This window comes from Penicillium coprophilum (genome assembly GCF_028826855.1).
Source record: "Penicillium coprophilum strain IBT 35676 chromosome Unknown utg000001l_segment0_segment0, whole genome shotgun sequence".
NCBI lineage: Eukaryota > Fungi > Ascomycota > Eurotiomycetes > Eurotiales > Aspergillaceae > Penicillium > Penicillium coprophilum.
The window spans coordinates 1,894,291-1,915,763 of NW_026622720.1; the positions used below are offsets into that span (position 1 = coordinate 1,894,291).

General features: G+C 46.8%; 9 protein-coding genes across 9 annotated transcripts; 3 read left to right on the top strand and 6 right to left on the bottom strand.

Annotated features, from left to right (window-relative positions):
* Window positions 1-89: 89 nt before the first annotated feature.
* Window positions 90-1,470, top strand: N7500_000700 (TauD/TfdA family dioxygenase; the record flags this gene model as incomplete). The annotated part of the gene is made up of 4 exons (XM_056671846.1): window positions 90-497; window positions 554-767; window positions 817-1,025; window positions 1,087-1,470. The coding sequence occupies 4 exons, from the start codon at window positions 90-92 to the stop codon at window positions 1,468-1,470; spliced, it is 1,215 nt and encodes a 404-aa protein (XP_056537419.1).
* Window positions 1,471-1,543: 73 nt separating this feature from the next.
* N7500_000701 (fungal specific transcription factor domain-containing protein) lies at window positions 1,544-2,788 on the bottom strand (the record flags this gene model as incomplete). Its single annotated transcript, XM_056671847.1, has 1 exon — window positions 1,544-2,788. The coding sequence occupies one exon, from the start codon at window positions 2,786-2,788 to the stop codon at window positions 1,544-1,546; it is 1,245 nt and encodes a 414-aa protein (XP_056537420.1).
* Window positions 2,789-4,043: 1,255 nt separating this feature from the next.
* On the bottom strand, window positions 4,044-5,520 carry N7500_000702 (FAD-dependent oxidoreductase; the record flags this gene model as incomplete). Its single annotated transcript, XM_056671848.1, has 5 exons — window positions 4,044-4,218; window positions 4,286-4,361; window positions 4,432-4,731; window positions 4,787-5,069; window positions 5,149-5,520. The coding sequence occupies 5 exons, from the start codon at window positions 5,518-5,520 to the stop codon at window positions 4,044-4,046; spliced, it is 1,206 nt and encodes a 401-aa protein (XP_056537421.1).
* Window positions 5,521-6,349: 829 nt separating this feature from the next.
* Window positions 6,350-7,707, bottom strand: N7500_000703 (uncharacterized protein; the record flags this gene model as incomplete). The annotated part of the gene is made up of 6 exons (XM_056671849.1): window positions 6,350-6,634; window positions 6,686-6,985; window positions 7,053-7,244; window positions 7,321-7,388; window positions 7,441-7,477; window positions 7,531-7,707. 6 exons carry the CDS (start codon window positions 7,705-7,707, stop codon window positions 6,350-6,352), a joined length of 1,059 nt encoding a protein of 352 aa, XP_056537422.1.
* Window positions 7,708-8,223: 516 nt separating this feature from the next.
* Window positions 8,224-9,911, top strand: N7500_000704 (putative MFS transporter; the record flags this gene model as incomplete). Its single annotated transcript, XM_056671850.1, has 4 exons — window positions 8,224-8,424; window positions 8,493-8,601; window positions 8,667-9,211; window positions 9,285-9,911. The coding sequence occupies 4 exons, from the start codon at window positions 8,224-8,226 to the stop codon at window positions 9,909-9,911; spliced, it is 1,482 nt and encodes a 493-aa protein (XP_056537423.1).
* A 2,866-nt stretch (window positions 9,912-12,777) lies between these two features.
* N7500_000705 (uncharacterized protein) lies at window positions 12,778-14,202 on the bottom strand (the record flags this gene model as incomplete). The annotated part of the gene is made up of 7 exons (XM_056671851.1): window positions 12,778-13,078; window positions 13,144-13,239; window positions 13,293-13,672; window positions 13,724-13,797; window positions 13,851-13,884; window positions 13,938-13,957; window positions 14,016-14,202. The coding sequence occupies 7 exons, from the start codon at window positions 14,200-14,202 to the stop codon at window positions 12,778-12,780; spliced, it is 1,092 nt and encodes a 363-aa protein (XP_056537424.1).
* An 808-nt stretch (window positions 14,203-15,010) lies between these two features.
* Window positions 15,011-16,736, bottom strand: N7500_000706 (FAD-binding oxidoreductase; the record flags this gene model as incomplete). Its single annotated transcript, XM_056671852.1, has 6 exons — window positions 15,011-15,291; window positions 15,342-15,562; window positions 15,614-15,679; window positions 15,742-16,102; window positions 16,162-16,591; window positions 16,656-16,736. 6 exons carry the CDS (start codon window positions 16,734-16,736, stop codon window positions 15,011-15,013), a joined length of 1,440 nt encoding a protein of 479 aa, XP_056537425.1.
* A 1,679-nt stretch (window positions 16,737-18,415) lies between these two features.
* On the bottom strand, window positions 18,416-19,229 carry N7500_000707 (uncharacterized protein; the record flags this gene model as incomplete). Its single annotated transcript, XM_056671853.1, has 2 exons — window positions 18,416-19,016; window positions 19,084-19,229. The coding sequence occupies 2 exons, from the start codon at window positions 19,227-19,229 to the stop codon at window positions 18,416-18,418; spliced, it is 747 nt and encodes a 248-aa protein (XP_056537426.1).
* A 1,150-nt stretch (window positions 19,230-20,379) lies between these two features.
* On the top strand, window positions 20,380-21,342 carry N7500_000708 (uncharacterized protein; the record flags this gene model as incomplete). Its single annotated transcript, XM_056671854.1, has 1 exon — window positions 20,380-21,342. The coding sequence occupies one exon, from the start codon at window positions 20,380-20,382 to the stop codon at window positions 21,340-21,342; it is 963 nt and encodes a 320-aa protein (XP_056537427.1).
* Between the last annotated feature and the right edge of the window lie 131 nt (window positions 21,343-21,473).

Genomic DNA, 21,473 nt, shown 5'->3' on the forward strand with positions numbered 1-21,473 from the left:
TTGCTTAAAAAGGTAGCCTCACACTCAACGGTCACAGTATATCCAACATTATCCGTTGAAAAAGCTTCAGCATTTGCTCAGAACACAAAATGCCCGAATCAACAAGTCTCACATTCGATCTCCTCGCTGATGAGACCAGACAATGCTCAGCCATTGGCGCGGAGGTCCAACTGCCTCCAGGAATGCCCATTCTGGATTTAGATCGTCTAACCGACAACGACAAAGATACTCTCCGAAGAGCCCTTTTCGAGAATCAAGTTATCGTCATCAGAAACCAAAAAGGGATCGACCCCACCGTTCTGCCAAACCTGGCTAAGGTTTTCGATCCCAATGCATCCGACGTCCATTCTGCCGGAGAGAAAGCCGTGAGCAACCCCAAGAACATCTTGTCTGCATACAAAGCAGGCAGAATCCCTAGAGCTCCGCAAGTTGGAATCATTGGGTCAGGAAAGTTCCAAGATTATGAGGGTCTGAAGGAGTTGGAGGTGGTGCATCTTGTTCGTTTCCCCATCGACTGACCGAGTAACTTTCATTTGGCTGACCAGCGAGACAGGATCACACATTGTTTCATGAAGAGCCTTTGAGTCAAGAGGACTTAGATGATGGATATACCCGGCCATACCGGTGGCACATGGATACACCATTCTATGAGCGTCTCCCAGGCGAAGTGACTATTTTGCACTCAATTCGCATTCCCAATGTACCAGATCAGAAGATCAAGTTCCCTGATGGGAAAGAGAAAATTGTCGGTGCAGGAGCCACTGCATGTGAGTAGAATCAACAAACGCACACAGGCCCTCATACTGACTGGGATAGTCTTCTCCGGCGCTCGCGTCTTCTCTCTCTTGACGACAGAGGAACAAGAATTTGCCTTGAACACCACGGTCACCTATGCTCCCCAAGCGTATGAGTATATCCGCCAATGTAAAGCGTCCAAAGATGGCCTCACGATCCCGAATTTTGGACGCGAGGTACCAGTGGAAAAATTGTCGGAATGGGAATGGGGCAAAGTCGCCGAGCACCCAGTAAGTTTCTGCTTCCAAATGCACATGATGCTAGTGAGTTTTGGTTGACCAATATTATCAGATGGTATGGCGAAACCCGCTCAATCCCGATCGGCCATTCTTCCAGGTGCATGGTTGTTGCGTTTACAAGCTCACCACGCGCAACCCAGCGACGGGCGAGATCACGGTGATGGATGATGTTGAGAAGGTGAGAGAAATTGTGTATAAGATGCAGAGCAAGATATATGCCGCGGAGAACATTTATGCGCACCGTTGGCAAGAGGGTGATGTTGTTATCTTCCACAACCGGGGCGTCATGCACAGTATTACTGGCCAATTAGCCAAGTACAAGGAGGAAGAAGACAAGAGGAGGCTGCTCTGGCAATGCACAATGACAAGCACAACTCCCCCTAAGCCCTTCCGGGATTACGAGGGAGTCAACGACACGGGGTACGTGAGGACATGAATTAAAATTATATTGATGGCCAGAATAGCCCAATGAAAGAGTGGCTTCGAGCGCTTCTAAATGTTCGCTTCTCTCAGAACTGAAGAGGATCATGTAGAGTGTGGAAAGTTCCGTTGAACCATGCATCGAAATCGATATCTTCCGCTGTATCCCAAGCCGGCTGCATTTCGGTAAAATGGGCACCGATCACATCTTGAGGGTCGGAGTTCGAAAATCTGCTAACAGATGTGTCAGGGGTTTCAGGGCCTAGATTCATTCTGGTAAAAGTCGAGAACTTGGCCAGAATTTGGCCAAAATCAATCGTTCTGTTTCCAAGTCCTGGATTGCCCGAGGCTGTATCGGAAGTAAAGATCGCATCGATTAACGCCACACCACGCTGAGCAAGCACATCATTAATTCGATCGGCAAGGCGGGCGCGAGCCGCGACTATTGCATCCTTGTGACTTTGCGCAATATTGGCTTGATTCTCTGCAGTTGCATTAACCTCAAAGCACATGATGACTGCAGCGGTAATCGCAAAAGCAGTATGAGTCCATATTGAGATATCCCCTTCTCTTACGATTACCTCGTGCTCACGCAAAATTGTCATTGCAGCCGCAACACAGGTTCGTCTAGAATAGATATATGTAGGGTCATTGAAAGAGCGGAAGAGAAATGGCCGATGGATCATGATAATCTTTTCGGCCGCAGTGATAGCCAGACTCCGTCTAGCGATCGCAAGCCATGGAATTTGTGCTTCCTTTGTTTTATCTCCACGCAGAAAGAAAGGTGGTATGTTTTTCACGATGCCTCTCATTTTCTGATCTATCTCCAAAATATGTTCGTATTGCTGTCGCATAGGCTTTCTGAATTTCATTGGACCAAGCCCGTCAACTAGACCAGGCATCAATTCTGCCAAATTCACGAGCACACGAATGTAAGTGCTAATGGTGGGGGTTGTGATGGGCATATCCGTCAGGTCATAGTCATCTGCGTTCATGGGGCGACCGGTCGAGAAATGCATCGGAGAGATACTGTAGGTATCGGTAAAGGGAATGGCAAAATGGTCCTGTATGATCATTTGGCACCATACCCTCTTTCCGACCTCTCGCTCCACCTTCTCATCCCACTCATCTTTGTTTTGGGCAATCTTTGTTGATTGATCTTGAATCTTGTGGATCCCAAGGCATTCAGCAATGCGAACTGCAGCATTGAATAAAGTCGCGTTCAGTTGACTCAATCCAAGATTATGAGCAACCTCGGTCGATATGACAATTGCTTGAACGGAGTATACAGAGAGATTGCTGAGGAAATGTGAGTTGTAGAGTGCCTGCACCATAGCAGAGAATAGCTGCTGTGTTGATTGTATTGCCTGTAGGTCGACATCAACAAGCTCCCTTACTTTCACACTATCCTGGATTGAGCTGACGGTTGAACTCAAGACTGAAAAATATAGTGCTTGCCAGAGAGGATCATCAAATTTTCCAGTCTCCCAAAATAACTCGCACTGCTCAAGAAATGTTGGACCGTGAATGCAATTGTGATGCCATGCGAGATGGCATAAATGAAATTTGATCAGTTTCTGGGCGTCTGTAACACTGGGGAAAGCGAAGTTCAGTTCCGGACTAGGAACGTGGGCTAGAAGAGGGCTTGTCCCTGATGAGGATTGGAACCCATCTTTGCGATACTGGCATGAGCAGGTCCTGTGAGGAAAGCATCCAGCAGAATTACGACCCCAAGCAAGATGCTCAATAGCCGTGAGAAGTGAAGAGTCAATTTGATTTGAATGGGTTTCAGTCACACCGACTGACGCTTTTCCGGGTGCACGATCCTCAAATGTACTTGATTCCGGTTGTACCGAAGGTGTGTTGGATACATCTGATTCTGCGGGATCCTGACCGGTCTCCAGTCGAAATACCCGATTTTTGATCTTTTGAACAATGAGAGGTACGGAATCAGATGGAGAAGATTCGAGGTCTGCCACCAGCGAATACAAAAATTGAATCTCTGACCCATGTTGCACAGCGTTGCGTCTAAGCTGGACAATTTCTATCGAGCATTTCAGATTTAAGCGTTTACATCTCGAACAGGGATTTTGTTTGTCGCATTTGCGTTTGCGCTTCGTGCATTCTGTATGGTGTCAGTCGCCTACTGGATAGTTGCTGCAGGGGCATTCACCTCGGCAGGCTTGCGGCTGACGCTGCGATACACGGACCCTGGCCGCTTGGTTTGACGCAGTGACATTCATTGCGCGTCAACCTCACATCGACATGGCTCTGTTTATTTTAAATTTGAGGAGTTGATCCTGGGCTAGATTTTTCTGGTGTTGCCAGGAGAAGTGAAATGTGTGGAGAGGGGGATTGTCTGGGTCTTGGCACTGATAAGCACTTCGATCAATCGGACCACATTTATAACTTCCATGCCCAGGAGCCGAGGTCGAATTTCGATGTCAGCCAGTTGATATTATCGGATACTTGGTTTTTTTGTATTTAATCGCCTTCTCACTTCAATACGCGCGTCGATGAGAACTTCGACTGGGGTCCTCTATATAAAATCACGATCTTTCCCGCCTTCGTTCCTACATCCCAACAACTTCAGTCCGATTTCTTCCAATCTCGGGACCCAACTAGCGGACTTCCTTCAATTTTGGAAAAGTCATGAGCATCGAGACATGCCTGTCTAGAGTTGAGGAAGCTCAGTTCGGCTCGCGCGAAGACATCGTTCTCGTATGCTGCGAGGGAGGATTTCAGGGCTTCTGAGTCGAGAGACCTGGTCATTGCAACATCGGGTTAACACAACTCTATTCAGAGAGCTAGGAGCTCTCAGATATTCATACCTTGCCTGGCGCATATCGATACGCTTCACAAGATCCAACACATCGACGATCGCGTTGTTGGCCCCTTCTCCGCGGACTAGTTGGAGTTAGATATTGCACATAGTGGGTCGACCGCATAAATAGGAGGTATCGTGAGGGTAACATACACATGGTCATTGTGTGAGCCGAATCACCCACCAGCACCGCCTGGGGATGCGCGTGCGCCCTGCCCAGCCGGAACATCCAGTCTTCAATGCGAATCGAGCGCACTTCCACGTCGTGCGGAAGATTGTGCACCAGCGAGCGGAATGGTTCCGACCAATTATCAGTCAATTTCTTGATCAGCGTGATGCGGTCGGCGTTCGTGTCTGGGACGGGGATGCCCTGTGAATCCGCCCAAGAGATGACGATTTGACAGTGGTAAAGGTTTTTACTACTAGTTTCAAAATTGTTCGGGGTGTCCAGGACTGAGGAAAGGACTCAGTGACGTGTAAAAGAGAATGTGTGGATTCTCGTACTTACAACTGAAGAACAGAAAAATGTTTGAGTCAGGATGCGAGCCTTGGAAGATGAAAGGGTCGATCGACTCGGCGCCTCCCATTTCCTCCGCGCTGTATAGTGTCGATGTACCTAGAAGCTGTACTGGTAATTGGTTCATCTGTGCATCTGGGTATAGAATCTCGCGTGTGCGCGACCGTGAACCATCGCATGCGACAAGTAGCCGCCCGGTATAGTCTGTGCCATCGTCGAAGTACGCGGTAATTTCATTGGCTGTAGACTCGATATTTCGAAGGGTTTTGTTCCACTGAAAGCACGGCGTTAGCGCCCATCAAGATCAAAAGCCGGATCTATTTTGTTCCAAAAAAGATCAAATCACAACCTACTTCAACATTTATGCCGGTAGTCAGTAAGTGTCGCAAGCGAACGCGGCTGACACGAATGCGCTCGGCGGCAGGAACATCGTATAATGCATCTCCCGACTTGAGGTTAAAAAATTGGAAGCGACCGACATCGCCCTTGGCGGAAGCTTCTTTATTGACAAAGGTCTCAGGGAAACGATCAACAAGGTCGCCAGGCAATAGTTCCCGTAGGGCAGGGAGTGACCAATGTAGTGTCAAACCCCATCCACCACTGCGGGCGTCAACTGCAGAATCACGCTCGAAGATCCTGAAGGCTACATTCTGGCGCCGAAGGTACTGGGCCAATATGAGACCACTGATTCCTGCGCCGATGATCAGAATGGGAGGATTGGACATTGTGTATGGTGTACAGTTCCGGTCCAGTTTGATCCAGTATATTGTCTTACCCCGCGTGTTTACCTAGTCAAGTCATGCCCCCCCGTTATGGACACGGAAATTACCTTAAATCCTGCCAAGCATGACAAGGGAATCAGTTTCTATAGGGGCTTGATCCTTGGGCTTGCGCTATTACGGGATAGGTCAAAGCGACAGAATCAAAATCTTAGTGCCCTTGGTATCGAATGTAGGAACCCTAGTCAGGTATATATTGCGTACTCCAACTCACTATTGTGTATATGAACAGCTCCCAGGACCACTTTATCCAGGCTAGCTAACAAAAACTGGAGTGAATTAACTACTCGGGAGGATTAGGACTTACGGGATGTTGCCTTGTGCTAAGATATTTAATCTTTAGCATTTTCTACGACTCTGTACCTCGTATTGAACGGAGTACTTGCGCGTATTTTCGGGTTCCACTCCCGTTGAGCTTGTAGATCCCGAGGGTCCGCGCACCACTGTATCGTACATACGAGTAGCCGGACTACTTTGAATCGAGGTTTCGAGTAGGTCTTTGCCATGTGGAAGCTGGTGACCTCCTAACTCAGAACTTGTTGGCTTTGAGTGAAAACCCTGGTGATTCTCTTCCGCCACTACTCCGTGTATATAGTCTACTCGCTATGAATTCAAAACGCCACAAGGCTAGGGGGCAAGCTAGAGAGAAAACAAAAAGCAAAAAATTATTAATTCAATTTTGAAGTAAATGGGAAGTTTATGAGAAAAATGAACAGAGTAACCATGCCCCTACTCCATACACCAGCCCACATTTGCGTGGGTTGCCAGGCGCTTCCTACTTGGTTGACCTGCCTTCCAACGAAACTCTATACTCTATAGTCATCTCAATACACCCATGCTCAGGCTCGGGACTGCTCAATATAAGTTCCTCGCTCGGTGTTCGTTTGGGCTTTATAACGCGGGATCCAGACTGCAGGTGAGAGCTATCTTTCGACCAATTCTCCATCGCGTAGCTTCTGCCTCGACTGTCATAATATTTCTTGGATTTTCCAGTCGATCCAAGTCCATGGACGAAGCCCTTGAGAAGAGGCGCCAGATATGGAATGCAAGTGACAATGTTCTAATTAAGACAATTAGCCGTTGTAGTCCGAGACTGATCGTTCTCACTTACGCCCACGTTGAACTCAATCGTTCCCCACAGCACAAGCATCGTCGAGTTTCCGTCTCCGAATGCCACGCGTTGGATTTGAGTTAGACGCATTGTGGAGCAAATCGTGGTAAAGAGGCCCAGCAGGAAAAGGCACACAACTCCAGCCTTTTGAGCGGTTTTTATATTCAGACCCATTAGCAATGGGATAGGAAGCACGATGATGGTCACGTCCGTGATGATGGTGAAGATTGCAAGCCCGTAGAAGAGGCTTCCCACGGGAAGACATTTTCCAGGGATGTGGGCGTTCCATGATCGTCGAATCTGTTGCAGGCGAGGGAGTGTTAACTTGTGGTCGTATTCGTCTTTCATGGACACACGCTTTACCTACCGGTGTGCAATTGAAGATTAGACTAAGCGCACCAGCAAAATGACCCAATGTAGATGCTACAATCACAACCCAGATTACAACACGATAACGAGACTTTGAGGTTCCAGAGATCAGCCGCAGGTAGCTGAGACAGAGCGATGCTTTGAACCCTGCGATGCCAACTTGGTAAATAGGTCGTCCTCCGTAATTGATCTATTTGCATTCTGTCAATTTCTTAATCAAATGTAATAATCACAAAGGCGAAACTGAAACGGGGAATAATACTTACCTTGGTATATGTCGAGTAATTTGCTTCGGGTCGTAGCTTCAATGGCAATCCTAGTCCATATCGACTTTCTGTGACTGTGAGTAGGATGGTTGTGGCGGAAAGAAAGCTAGCAGTACTCACGAGAAATACACAGCGCACTGTATATAACACTAAAGATCTGCTTAAGACTCAGTTAAATCATCCCTTGTGTGACGTAGTAGTTCAACTTACCATACTAACAACCATCACATAGTCTGCCGCCGCCCATCGACTAGCTCGCGCTCGAAGGAAAAGGCGCATAGAGACCGTGAAAACCATTAATATGGTGAGACTCAGACATACTCCAAGTATGAGAGGGTACTGCGACGCAGCCTGAACCTCAGGCGAGGCATTGCGTACCCAACCCATCGTTGGGGAGCGAACGAGGGAAGGGATAACAGGGAGACTATAAGAATATACATGCTCATATTGGGCGTCTACCAGGATAAACAGGCCGATCAAGACCATGAAATTCCAATAGTTCCCAAAATGCTTGCCACAATAAACCATTTGGAACTAAGACCGATAAGGCCGGTCATGTATGTTGTATGTACATTGTGCCTCCTCGCCTCCGGACTCCGTACTCGCCCAGTGTTTCAAGGTTATTCCTACAAGATTATTCACATTTTGCTCCATTCCTTGCACTCAATTTTCCCAACAGGGCAAGGTTCTAGGGCCATAGACTATTGATTCGAACTCGGTGGATTGTACGTGTAGCCACGCAATCTCCACGCTTTGTCTCAACGTTATTTATGCTATGGTCGCATGAAAGGATTGGGCATCCCACATTCTTTACCCAGTTTTTAGTTTTCTTCCTTTTGTTCCTTTTCCAAATTCCTCCCTGTCTATATTTTCCTTTTTCCATTGCCATATTGCCCTACTGCGATGGGTCAATCACAGCCCGAAGTGGTGGCACACCCTACGGATGAACTTGATGATGCTGTGATATATCTCAATGGTCATGCAAATGTGGCGCCCGACTCTCAGGTTAATCTGCAGGCTCTCCGCCGTAAAGTTGACCGACGTTTGATCCCTTATATGTTCTGCTGCTATATACTGCAGTTCCTGGATAAGGTCATGCTGAACGTAAGCTTGACTTTCAACTCGTCAGTATAGGCCATTTTATTAACGCAAGGATTTATGCATGTATGCAGTATGCGGCTGTGATGGGGATTAAGCAAAACTTGGGACTCGTCGGCAATGACTTCTCTAACGTCGCTACATGGTTCTTCATCGCCTACTTGATCGCGGAGATACCAAATGGTGAGTGGTTGGAATTACCTCTATGGAATATCCTTTTGTTATCCCCACTGAACGGTGATCCGCAGTATATTGCTTACAGAAAGCACCGCCTGCCAAATGGCTCGGGGGAAATGTTTTCCTTTGGGGGGTGGCAGCTGCCGCCTCTGCCGGGGCCCAAGGATATCGGAGCCTTCTGGTAGCACGAATCTTCTTGGGCATTTTTGAAGCGACAGTAGGCCCATCCCTGATGCTCATCAGCAGTCAGTACTACACCAGAAGTGAACAAGCTCCTCGGTTCACTATATGGTATATGGGTCTTGGTGTGGCCCAGATCATTGGAGGTCTCATATCTTTTGGCTTCCAGCATGTGAACCATGCGTCGCTAGAGGGTTGGCGAATTATGTTTCTCGTTCTCGGGCTGGTGACAGCAGTCGTCGGCGGTCTGACATTTTTCTTCATCCCGGATACACCGATGAAGGCAACATGGTTGTCCGATAGCGAAAAGGTCGCGCTCCTACAACACGTCAGCGAAAACCAGACCGGAGTTTGGAGCACATCTTTAAACTTGAAACAAATCCGAGAGGCTGTCTTCGATATTCAACTGTGGCTATTAACTGTGATTACAATTTTGGTGCGTCTTACATTCCATATTTCATCCCTTGCTCCGAACACCCCCTGCAGTTATATTGACCAATATTGCATAGATATCCGTGTCAAGTGGTGTGGTGACGACATATTCCTCAACATTAATTGCTGGATTTGGTTTCTCAGATCCGATCTCCGCCCTTCTCAATACACCATCGGGGATCGTGAGCATTTTTTTCACACTTCTTGTTGGATTTGGAATCCGGAGAACTTCAAATCGCTGGGCATGGAATGTTCTCTGTACAATCCCTGGAATCATCGGCGCAGCCTTGCTGTCTTTCCTACCTAAAAGCAACAAAGGGGGTGTCCTGATCGGGATTTATCTTGTCAACGCCATTGTTGCTACCCTGCCGATTCTATACCAGTGGACCATGGCCAACTGTGCCGGACATACCAAGCGTGCGTTTGCTAGTGCATTGGTTGCTGGATCTTTCTCGGTCGGGAACATCATTGGTCCACAGACATTCCAGTCACACGATGCACCGGAGTATAAACCGGCCAAGATAGCTGTTCTTGTAACACAAGCTGCCGCGGCTGTGCTATCTGCCGTGTTGTTTGTTTATTACAGGAGGAGAAATCGTCATAGAGATCTGTCTAAGGGCCACGTTGATGAGCACAGCGCTGATGAGACCAAGTGGGCTGGGCTAACCGACAAGGAGAATCCGTCTTTCCGTTACGTCTACTAAACACTGGATAAATGAATAATTTCAATAGCTGGCTCGCCAACGTATCTGCGTGAATCAAAATTTGGAATGACTATGCTATTATAAACTGACGCCGGATGGTCATCGTAGATCCATGTACTGACGACGAAGTATGCGATCCGAATTGATCCCACATTTGATTGAAATCAACATATCTGGAAAGTATACTTACCATGCTTCTTCACTTGGGGCAATCGCCAGCTGACCATGATGAGATGAAAGAGAGCCGCTTAGTATGGGAGGTGAGATGAGTTCACTTAAGGTGGTTAGATGAGAGAGTGTCATTTGGGGTGGATGGATGAGAGAACGTCTCGTGCAGGGAAGCTGACACTCTTTTTCAACTACGCACTTGAGAACTTCCTTTACATTACCATTATTCATTTAGCTTGCACCTGCTAGCCGTACATGCGGTGCAAATATTAGTATAAAGTCAAGCCTAATATGAAAATGGACTATATATACCCCCATGATATTCCTTGTCATCGGTCCACGGTCATGCCTCATGTTTTGTATGGTTCGATGTAAAACCACTAATTTTCTTCCACAAAGGGACGATCATTTGGCACATTGGTCCGAACCATCCTCTTTTTCGGTGTTGACGTGTACTTTTTGGTTGATTGGAGGGACGCCTGCTCAATATATATCCGAAAGTAGAACCGTAAACCATCCCGTTGCCCATGATGTGTGACAGATGTCAAAAGCAAAGACCCATTTTGCCTGGAATGAGCTGAGCCCGCAACCGATGTGATAGAATATGTTATCAAAAATAGAACAGAGTAGAAATTTGGGCAATAGATCCACCATGTCGATGTTGTTCGTCTCTGCGCTAATCCCCCCCCGTTTTGTCCACTCAGCAGGATCCGACCCAGATGGCAGCGTAATAATTGAGAGCTCGTCTGGCAGGCTAGATATTGGATTCTCGAAATGGCGTGAATTAAATTCTTGGGTCTGATACCAGTGTACGTGACATGGATAGTCTCATCAAGATACTGTATAGTTAGAACTCCAATTTCCAGGGTCTTGACGCGTACATGAACGTTGAGTACTCCACACAGATGACAGTGAGCTCCTAGGATGGAATCAGATTCTTAACCATAGGGTTTAGATGCGGGTTTCGAGATGTAATGGAGTAGCAACAAGATCCTGACAACTAATCTCCCGTAGTTTGTTAGCATTCAATGGACCAGAAAGGAATTCAATTCAAAGATACGCACATACAAGTTTGCCAGGGGCTGACCATGCAGCCTCATTCTATCCTAAAGGGTCCCTGCTATGCGTAAAAAAAAGCGTCGACTGCCTTGGAATCCAAGTATGCAGGGGCAGACTTCATGCTAATCGTCTCGGTGCCATATGTTCATACCGAGGGGTAGAAGCAGCTTAACATGGTCAACGTAGCTGCCGATAACGTGTACTGGGTGGATTCTGACCTTTTCTTCCTCTGACCCTTTGAGTGGTGCGCAAGCATTTAAATCAAATAGTTCTAGCTGTATATTTGTGGGCCGTAGAGTTTCGATGGCAAATGGCACAACAGAGCGAAGAACATCAAACAAGTCTTAATCTTTGTACAAGGGACAAATAGCAAAAAGCGCACATAGGTGATGGCGACCGTAGTTCATAGAGCGATGGGTCAGAAATGAAGTGTTAGTATGTGAAGATGTGAATAGAAGTCAGGACTGGAAGTAAGCGACACATAAAAGTATTAGGTCCACTTACAGAAAAATAAATACACGGCGGGAAACAAACCCCCAGTGAGGTGTTGCACAGGAAAGTGACGTATATAGTAGCATGAAGAGGAATAGGAAGTTAGGAAGGAAGATAAATGTGGTGACAAAAATAGAATTAAGTATCAGGATGGAAGGGTAGATAGCGTCAGAAACAATCATGAGAGGGAGGAAGCATATTGGATAACATCATAGAGAAGGAAGGAAACGCAAAGTAAATTTTGGGCATTCAAAAAAAAGTCCCCATGAATCCAGACCGTCCCTGGACCTCAGGAGGGTATGGACAGAATATGGCCATTCGATATCCATGGTCCTCTCCTCCGGCCATTCCCCTATATACATCCACTCACCGTACTAACTACGGTCTCCCCCTTAACTAACGGGGTCGCCGCGTGTGGCAGTCCGCGGGGGGCTTACCTAGCGTAGTGCTTCGGGAGAGCTTCAGCATATAGGAGTCCGACCGACAGTGGGGAGCAAGTAAAACCCGTTGCGACATCCTGGTGTGGGATGCCCCGGCCATAATACCGCTGGGCCACTGGGGGGGGCTGGTTAGAATGTTGCTTCTTGTCTTGTTGAAATAGGACGAGAACTTAAGAGAGATGTCACTGGCCAGCATTCAAACGTCAGTTTGCCTACCTTCCTAGCGTCTTGAGAGCTTCAAAATCGAAAGAAAGAATCTCGGTATAATGGAGAAGCCATATATCAGGCCTCAAGCAGATCTGAATATGGATGATGGTGGTCGAAAATTATTTTGACCCTCGGGTACCTCCATACAAAGTCCAGAAATGAAGCTATTCAGACACCCAATTTAGGCAGGAACGACAACACGAGGAAACTTCGACTTTCAAAGCCGTGCGTTCGATTCCTGGCCTATTTGAATAGATTTCTGTGTGCAAGCTTTCCATTCCCTGACTTTTTGCAACCAAAAATATCCCATTAATATTGATATCAAAACACCGTCCTATCCACGCCGACCACTCGAGAGCGACCATAAAAAACATCCCCCACCCATCAATCAGCATGGCACTAATGTACCCTTTAGGTACCTGAGGCACCCTAATCAAATGACCTGGACAATTCGAAATCCATGAAGATCCTCAGGATTCGCATTCGAAGGAACGAGCATGCTATCGCTTGGCATGGCCATCGGAACCGACATCCAACCGCTCCTCCGTCACATTCCATGCAACCTCCTTCACAATCCGGGACTCGCTATGAATACTCCCGCCGTTTCCTGTGAGTGCAATTTCATCTGGTTGACGAGACCCTGACGACTTGAACCGGTTGCGAGAGGCACTGCCCGAATGCGTGAAATAGCGACGTGCATTGCTGCCTGCCTCGCCCACCCATCCTGGGGCGTGATGTCTCAAAAACTGCCGCAATGACGGCAGACAAGGACAGATAATGATAAGATTTGCTTCGACGTTACTGGAGAAATGTGTTTTTGTTAGTCCAAAGCACTTCGTGTTGCTGAAATCGGGCATTGCACATACATCCACAGCTGCGGCCAGGCTAGCTCGTAAGTGATATCGGAGGCAGTGAGGAAGGGGACAAGCGTTGCTAGTCGGAGTATACTGGTCACAACGGTTCTAGTGGAATAGTTAGCGACCGAGGGAGTATGATTGCATCGCGAAAGACTTACGCGCAGCCAATGCCGAATACAACAATCAGATAGCACTTTTGAATCCCTGGCATTTGAAGCCCAGCCACGAGAGGAATGGGGAGCAAGATCAATGCTAAATCCGTGACAATATTCGTCACGGCGGTTGCGATATACAATCCCTCTCGGCTGATGCAAGTTCCCTCTGTGATACTCAAATCCCAGCTCATCGCAATCGGATTGCATGCAAAAATCAATGCAAACACAAGAGCCAGGCTGTAGCCACATATGACAGCCGAAATGATGTGAAGCGCCCAGTTGTAAGCTTCTTGCTTCTCCATTATCCGACGGTAGAGAAAGACAAGACTCATTTTTGCGAAGGCGAGTGCGGGGACGTATACCACGGCGGCAGACAAGATGACCTGAGAGAAAGTTTAACTCGGGAATTATTTCATCGATTATTTCTTGCATACCTTCTGATATGTCGCAAGCATCTCCTCGGTGACGTTCCACATGTGAATTCCAACGCCGCTATGGAGATATCCATCTGGTGGAAGCCGTTGTCAGTAAAGGTCTAGAATAACTTCAAATGGCACATACAGATGGAAGTTACTTGCGTCCCAAGGGAGAATACCTGTAAATTCATGTGTGTAAGCTGAGATCGCAGTCATATCTGTCCATTCTTACCCAGGCGAGCACGATGAATGCTGTTTCGACAGGGTCAGTGAATTCTTCCCTTATTCACTATGTGAGAAATTCTCCTACCATCTTCCCATCCAAACTTGCGCAATATTCTCGTTTTCGTATATATTCGAAGGACGAGACAAAAGAAGCTCAAGGCCAATCCGACACCTATCAGAGTCATGTTGACCTTGTAAAGCCATGGATTCGAGTAATCGAAGTCGGGTATGACTCCCGGTGGAGGTTCAACTACACCGACATGACGAGGCATCCTGAAATCAATTAGTGTAGTGAGAACCCGGCCAACATTAGATTCCACTGATAGTAAAAAGGAGAGAGATAGTTCATCCGGGGCGAGCTGCAGCCGAAGCAGCCATTCTCCTGAAACGAGCTGTCTCCCAAATGCACCTTAACGGACCCGATTTGGGGGCGACGAGAATTGGATTGTCCATTTATCAATAGTGCCTCGCATTCAAGACGGGCTCGAGATAGCTCCGCTGATATTGGCTGTGGGGGTATGTCCATCCTTTGCTAGGTGTATTTTGCTCCTTTGCGCATTTCGTGAAACACTATAGATTAATCGTGACTCGGGGGTCCGATCGTAAGATTTCCGCCCGTAGGATACGATGAGATCGTATACCACCCGCTCGTGGATCTACAGGTTCAATCCCGAGTTTGGAATAAGCTCCACACATCAATTTCAGGTCACTTTATTGTAAGCGGCCTGCTCCGCCCAGGTACCTTAGGCTTCGCATAACACTGCTTTTAGGGAGACTTGGCAAGATCAACACAATACACTACCATATACGTGAAAACTAGTGTAGTGATTTTAGAGTGAACACACGGGATGTGGATCCATTGAAGAGTTTATCAATTCAAGGCAAAATATATCTACTCTGTAGCTGGGGTGGGATCGGGGTACGCATTTACGAAGATATCACGTGGCAGACAGTATCTTATGTTGTCTATGGTAAGTATATCTCATGTGTGTATATATCGTACAAGGTCAGCGATTTGTATATCGAATTACCCACTATATCTCCAAGTCTTCATTGCAAATTGTATGTCTCACCCCTCCTTCAGTGACCCACAGCGCTGATCTTGAACCCGCCAGGCACCTGGGTTTGGAAAACACCGGTCTGGTCGTACTTCTTGGCAATAGTCCGAATGTACTCCACATTCTTGGGGCCGTAGGATGACAGAGGATCTTGGTTGTTGTTCGCGTAATTCAGGTAAATGAACTCATTGTCGGCTCCAATTGACTTGGAGTAATTGACCAACTCTTCGAGAGCGCCATTGGCCAGTCTGTTGAACAAGGCATCGTCGGCCTCATCCTTCCATGAGTAGTCAATCAAAACCTCTACGTGAGGGTTAGATTTTGGGAACAAAACATATCAGAGGGAGACTTACGGAACAAGTTCTCATCAAAACGATCAAGGCCCAGCATATTGCCACCTTTCTCAATGCTGTGGTCGGTGAAAAGTTTGGGCCAAGGCTGAATCATAGTAAACATGGTATAGTCATCGCCCTTGGTGCTTCCTCTGGCCTCCTCAATCATTCTGTTGTGAATGTCGACGGTTTTTTTCATCACATCGAGGTTGTTCACAAATGTAGCAGTGACGAAAACGTCGCTGGACTAGTCAGCGGTTTATCTTCCGGCATAACAGTTAGGGAAAACATACCGGTATCCAGATGCCTGGGTTATCTCCTCAGTAAGGTTCCAAAGGTTGGTCAGACGCATCGTGCTGCTAGTATTGGCAATAGCGGTGAAGCTGTCAAAAATCGGGGGTAGGCCACCGGAGTGGTATACTCCAGGGCATTGGCAATCATATTCTGGTCGGTCACAGATATGTACTCCCACATACCAATCCAAGAAGCGTCGTGGTCTTTTTCTAGGTTATTGATGAACTCGTGACCAGCCTCAAGATGCTTCAAGCTAGTACTGTTGTCGTATGTGACAAGACCACCCCAAAGTTTGTCGCCTTCGATGACCTTCATGTCATACTTGGTGACAATGCCGAAGTTACCGGATCCACCCTTCAGAGCCTTGAAGAGATCCGTGTGGGAATCCCTGTTAGCTTCAATGATGGTTCCATTAGCCAAAACAACCTCGTAGTTCTCGACGTTGTCACAAGCAAATCCAACACGCGAAGTGTGGAAGGTATTGCCACCTGTAGCAAATGGCTTTGTTAGTCGATTTCCAACAAATATCTCTTTAGTAATATCATACCACCGAGCAAAAATCCGGCAACACCTACAACACCAGAGCGGCCACCGGGCACTGTCACGTCGTACCTCGCCAGAGTCTTGTAGACGCTTCCCCAGCGAGCTCCAGGAAGAATAGACGCAATGCCAGCTTTTTCGTTATAAGTGGTGGTGTCCATCAATGACAGATCAATTGTCACACCATCAGCGATATTGCTCGCTCCCGCCCAAGTAGTGTGGCCACCTCCGCGAACAGCGAATTTGCAAGACCCACCATCAGCAGCAACGAGTGTGGAAACAGCGAGAGAAACCTCTTTGGCAGTCCGTGGCTGCAAAACACAGGTTGGCTCCAGCTGAACATTCTCAGCCCAGTACGAGCCGATCGATTCCTTGTAAGCAGCGCTGTTGGGATAGGCTACCTGGCTCTTCAGGGCAGTAGCTTCCAAAGCTGTGCACTATTTGATTTATACACTGTCAGTTGATTTACTTGTATTAATTGAGTGATTCAGAGTAACTGACACAATTCTTGGATGAGGTAGCATGGGCAAAGTTTGACAAGGCCCCGATGCATAAGGCTGCAACCGAGGGGGTGAAATGCATGGTAGAGCAATGTATGAAGAATAAATTGGGTTTCCTGCCACTTTCAACTGGAGTTGAATTCCCGGGGGATTTCTAGCTATTATAAGTTCCAACGATTGCGCTAAATGCAATTGGACATTCGATACTGAAAGCAAAAGACCTTACATTGTTGGCTCGCCGATCAGGAGTAGATCAAGCAAACTCCACTCATTGAGACACTAAACATCACACTAAAAGCATTAGTGGGCGTACGTATACCAGCACCCACCGTCTTTTGGCCCCAAAGGTGGGCGGGGACAACCCCGGGGGAAATGGCTTACCCGCCAATTACATTGGCATTTGGTGGCCAGACGCGACAATTAATTTAGGTGCACTATAAACTGTCTCAATATCTTGCTACACTATGATTAGTCAAGGGCCTGAAGTTCAAAGCATTCTTTTCGTTTGATAACTTGTAGTCGCCGCTCACTTGGAGCAATTGAGGACAACTAGCCACAGGCATTATGTGCCATACTATCCATTCTACGGTGGAAAATAGAGCCTGCATATAATTCGGGGCGATCCTCGTCTTGATATTCGGTTACTATCTTTGAAGGTTTTTTCCATCCTCTTCCAATATGGAACCCGGTAGAGCTCTGGCTTCTGTCAGAGACCGCGTGACCTCTGGGTTTGCTCCCAGCATAGTATCTTAGTTTCCATACCTAGATAGCTTTCTCCGTTCTCCACGCATTTCAAACAGTATTCTAGAGCATACTGCTTCTTGTAAACACTGTATCCTTAGCTTCAATATGGAAGATCTCAAAATTTTAAAATGCCACATCACTACTTGTAATGTCTCGCTCCCACTCTCTCCCTCTCCCTTATCTATCGTTCATCATAGTGATATCGGTATATTTTTGCTTTTATAATTTCATCGAGTCTATCCGTTTGAGTATTTTATCAGCCCATGGACTCGATATTGGTATTCTTGCATCCTCTCCCAATATCACCAATTCATGTGCTATCACATAGCGCCACGGTGCAGCTTTATGAGCTGAACATCATCCCCGCATATCTGGTGGATTGGCAATTAAGAAAGTGTGAATAGCTTTCAGCACTTCTTATTGATGATAGAGATAATAATGATATTCTCTATCTAAAAGCAAGACTGGGAAGACAGAGAAAGCAAGTATGAATAGGGTGCTGAGACCCTATTTATACTGCCAAACATGGTCCCATATCATGCATGTTTGCTACGGTTGATCTATTTCAGGCATGGGTGCCTATGGTATCTAACACTTATCCTTATCAAGCCTAGGCTTTTATAGTGATTCGCATTTCTCTCTGTATGGAGACTGGCTACCTACCGCCTAACCTCCATCTTGGAGGAGGCTAAAAGCCGAGAGTATGAAGATACAACACAAAGAGCAGTGAATGGCAGTAAACCTTGCTAGACAACAGTAAAAAACACTAATCAATAACCAACAACAAACAATCACCAACAATAAATAATATATAACAGTAGAAACATAGCTTCCAAATCACACCCCGTTGGCCAAATGTATAGATGAAAGCCTTGCAACCCTTGACTAGCTTTCAGACAAATCAATCCAACGATGAGGATTGAACTTGCTTCTATTACAACAATCAAGATAAGGCACAAAATATATGACAACAAGCCTTCTCGATGGTGTCGAACTGGCGCTAGTGGACTGAGATATTCATGGGCGCCGCCTTGCAGGCTTTGCGGGCCTTGCATGTCTTGGTAGCTCCACCAGTTCATCAAGCGCCTCCCCTTGGAACCGGACCTGCTGTACGTAGCTAGGTCCCCTCCGATGCGCGTCAATGTTGTGGTCATTTGATGATCGCTCTGGTACAGGGCTGAATGAAGACTCGTAGTCAGACCCTGAGCGATATTTTTGCGTCCGACGAAGTAGAGCGCCTGTTTCCACCTGCGCAATTGGGCCCATAACAACATCGCGGCGTCGAGATTCGCTGACAGCCGGGGGGTGCCGAGGCCGAGGATCCTGCGCCCTATTTTGAAGAACGGTGCTACGCCAATCATCCGTTGGCGCTTCGGGAAAGACATATGCTTTATCCATAATCCTAGAAGGAACACTTTGTTGAATTACCATACCCTTAGCGTTGCCACGTCGTGCACATTCGTCTGCGTAGTCTTCATCCAATGTAAAATAAGCTGCCTCTTTCGGTTTCCGATGAAAGTCACCAGCATCGAGAGTCGCAATGCTGGATGTAAGACCCTTTCTAACGTATTGAAGGGCCCGTCCTTCATCAGATCCTCGATACACTGTACGGGAAGGCCTGAGATTCATATAATCAGCCCTGTTTTAGCAATTCATAGGCAGTAGTAAATCGGGCTAGTCCTTACGGCGCGCCTGCTATGGCCGGATAGCCCTGGCTAGTCTCACGGTTCGTTCTTGGACCGTAAGGGCCAATACTGAGCCCTGCCTGGTTCGAATGCCATGTTCCGTGCGGGCTATTATACTCACTGAGAGAGTAATCACTTAGTACCATACCGAATAGAAGGTCGAGTATATATCTTACTAAACTTCATCTTCATCAGATTCTGGCGCTCTTGTCACAATGCGTTGACGAGGCATGGCAAAAAGAAATCACCCGTAACGATAGAGTATCAACTCTAGATTAAATATCAAGAAAGGCCTATCAGACCCGACACAAAGCAATAAGTAAGCTGTCTAAAATGACAGAATGTTGTAGAGAGGTGAAGAGAGAAAAGTATACCAATATCTCGTTCATTCCGATTGTTATATGTCTTTTATGTTCATCTTACAGGCAAAGGGAGGGGAGGAGGCATAGGCGCCACTAAAATTAGAGACGAATCATACTGGTCTTGGTGGTCTTTAACGCCGGCCTTTGTTTCAGCTGTTATTTTTATATCTTTATCAAGGAATTGTGGCTTCGGCCAGTGTTTCAACCAGTTTGACTTGAGATGGGAGTAAGATGCATAGCTGGACGGATACTGCCTCTATGCCTTCGTGTATATGTGAAACATGTGATGCATGCTTTAGACGCCCTCAGAACTATATAGGCGCCCGGCTGCTTGGGTGCTACATTTAGTATAAAGGTTCAAATTGTGGTAAAAGCACCATACCGCAAAGGGATCGAGGCTATGCGGCATTGCGAGTAGCAGACTACAGCAATGATGGTAGATTTAGCGATTTAGATATAGAAATAACCCTTTAAGCAAGTGTACGATCTTGTGGTCTGCATAGGAAACATTGAAGAGGCAGTAGCTGGTTAGAAATCGGGGTACTCCGTAGTAATTTGTGTCTTTCTTGATTATCCCAGTGGTAAATGGTCTAGATCCATTTAATCATGTTCCATTACGCATTGACAGCGTGCTGGACAAGGAGACGAAACAACAGTGTCAATAATCCTTGCAATCTAAAAACTGAGTGGATGAGTTTGAGCCTTATAGAATAGTGGCGGGTAAGCACGGCGCCAAACTAAGGAGTAAACGTCACATGTCTCCGCGGGCTGTGCGGGCGCTTATCCATTTATAGCCAGCGCCTCAGCGCAATTACACCCCGCAACATAAATAGACCCCATCAACTACCCTTCATCCTCACAGGTCTGAAGTTATCCTACACTTATAGAAATCTTTCATTTTGCAATATCCACCACCACTTGCTCGCGTCCCAAGATGAGTGACGCCGAAAATCCTTCCGCAAATGACTCTGAGGAGATCAAACCCATCAATTTTGAATGGACCCCCGAACTCGTCAAAATCGGGACCTCGCGCGGTGGGATTCATCCGTCGATTGGCCCTCTCGAATCCAAGGGCTACTTCACGGATTGCACGTACAGGCCCGGTATGGCACTACCAGACCCTGCTGATACACGAGAGTGTCTGAGGTGGGCTGGACTATCCGACAAGTCGATCGTTGAGGTAGAACAAAAGTTCAATGATCTCTATCCAGATTACCAAGGACCCACTTGTGGGTATGAGGAGAAACATTACCGAACCGGCGCCCACGATATCAAATTCCCTAAGGTTGAAAAAATGTTAAAGTTATTCGTTCAAGGAATGTTCGATAACAAAGATGAGTTTGAATACACTCATAGTGAGTCTCCCTATTATATATTAGAGGTAGGCTCGTTACTAATCAAAATAGAGGGTTATATCGAGCAGGGTATCCGGCTAGGAATTCGGCTAGAATTTGCGATATTCTGTGGGCTACATAAGGACGATCCCCGAGCTATTGATGACCCCGATCTATTTGAGAAATCATGGTTTTCTCAAGGCCCAGCAGGTATCATGAGTGATACCCTTATCCCTTTTTGGATGCAGGTCGAAGACTTTATGGCATCGAGGTTAGTGTATGAGGGGAAGGCATGGGAGGATGGCTGTGGGACATGGTTGATACACGAGGGAGAAACCTTAGAACAAGCACAGGCGAGAGCCGATGAAGAATATGAGATGCTAACTGAGAAAGCGCGGGAGGATGAGAAAAGAGAACGGAAAGAGGAAAGAGAGAAGTGGGCAAGGCTGGAAGCGGAAGAGGAAGCAATGCTGGTGGAGCAAGAAAGACTGGAGGATGAGATGCTTAAACAACAGAGCATAGAGAAAGCCGCTCAGCCGAAAGATGGCGAAGATATTGAGTGAACTGGTATTAGTATTGGCATCGACTGAGTTGAAACGAATTCTTTGAATATCATTATTATTCCTACCAAATTACGATATAAAATTAGTAGCAATACTCTAGAACCTGTTTTTCGTAGCTATTTTCCATTACC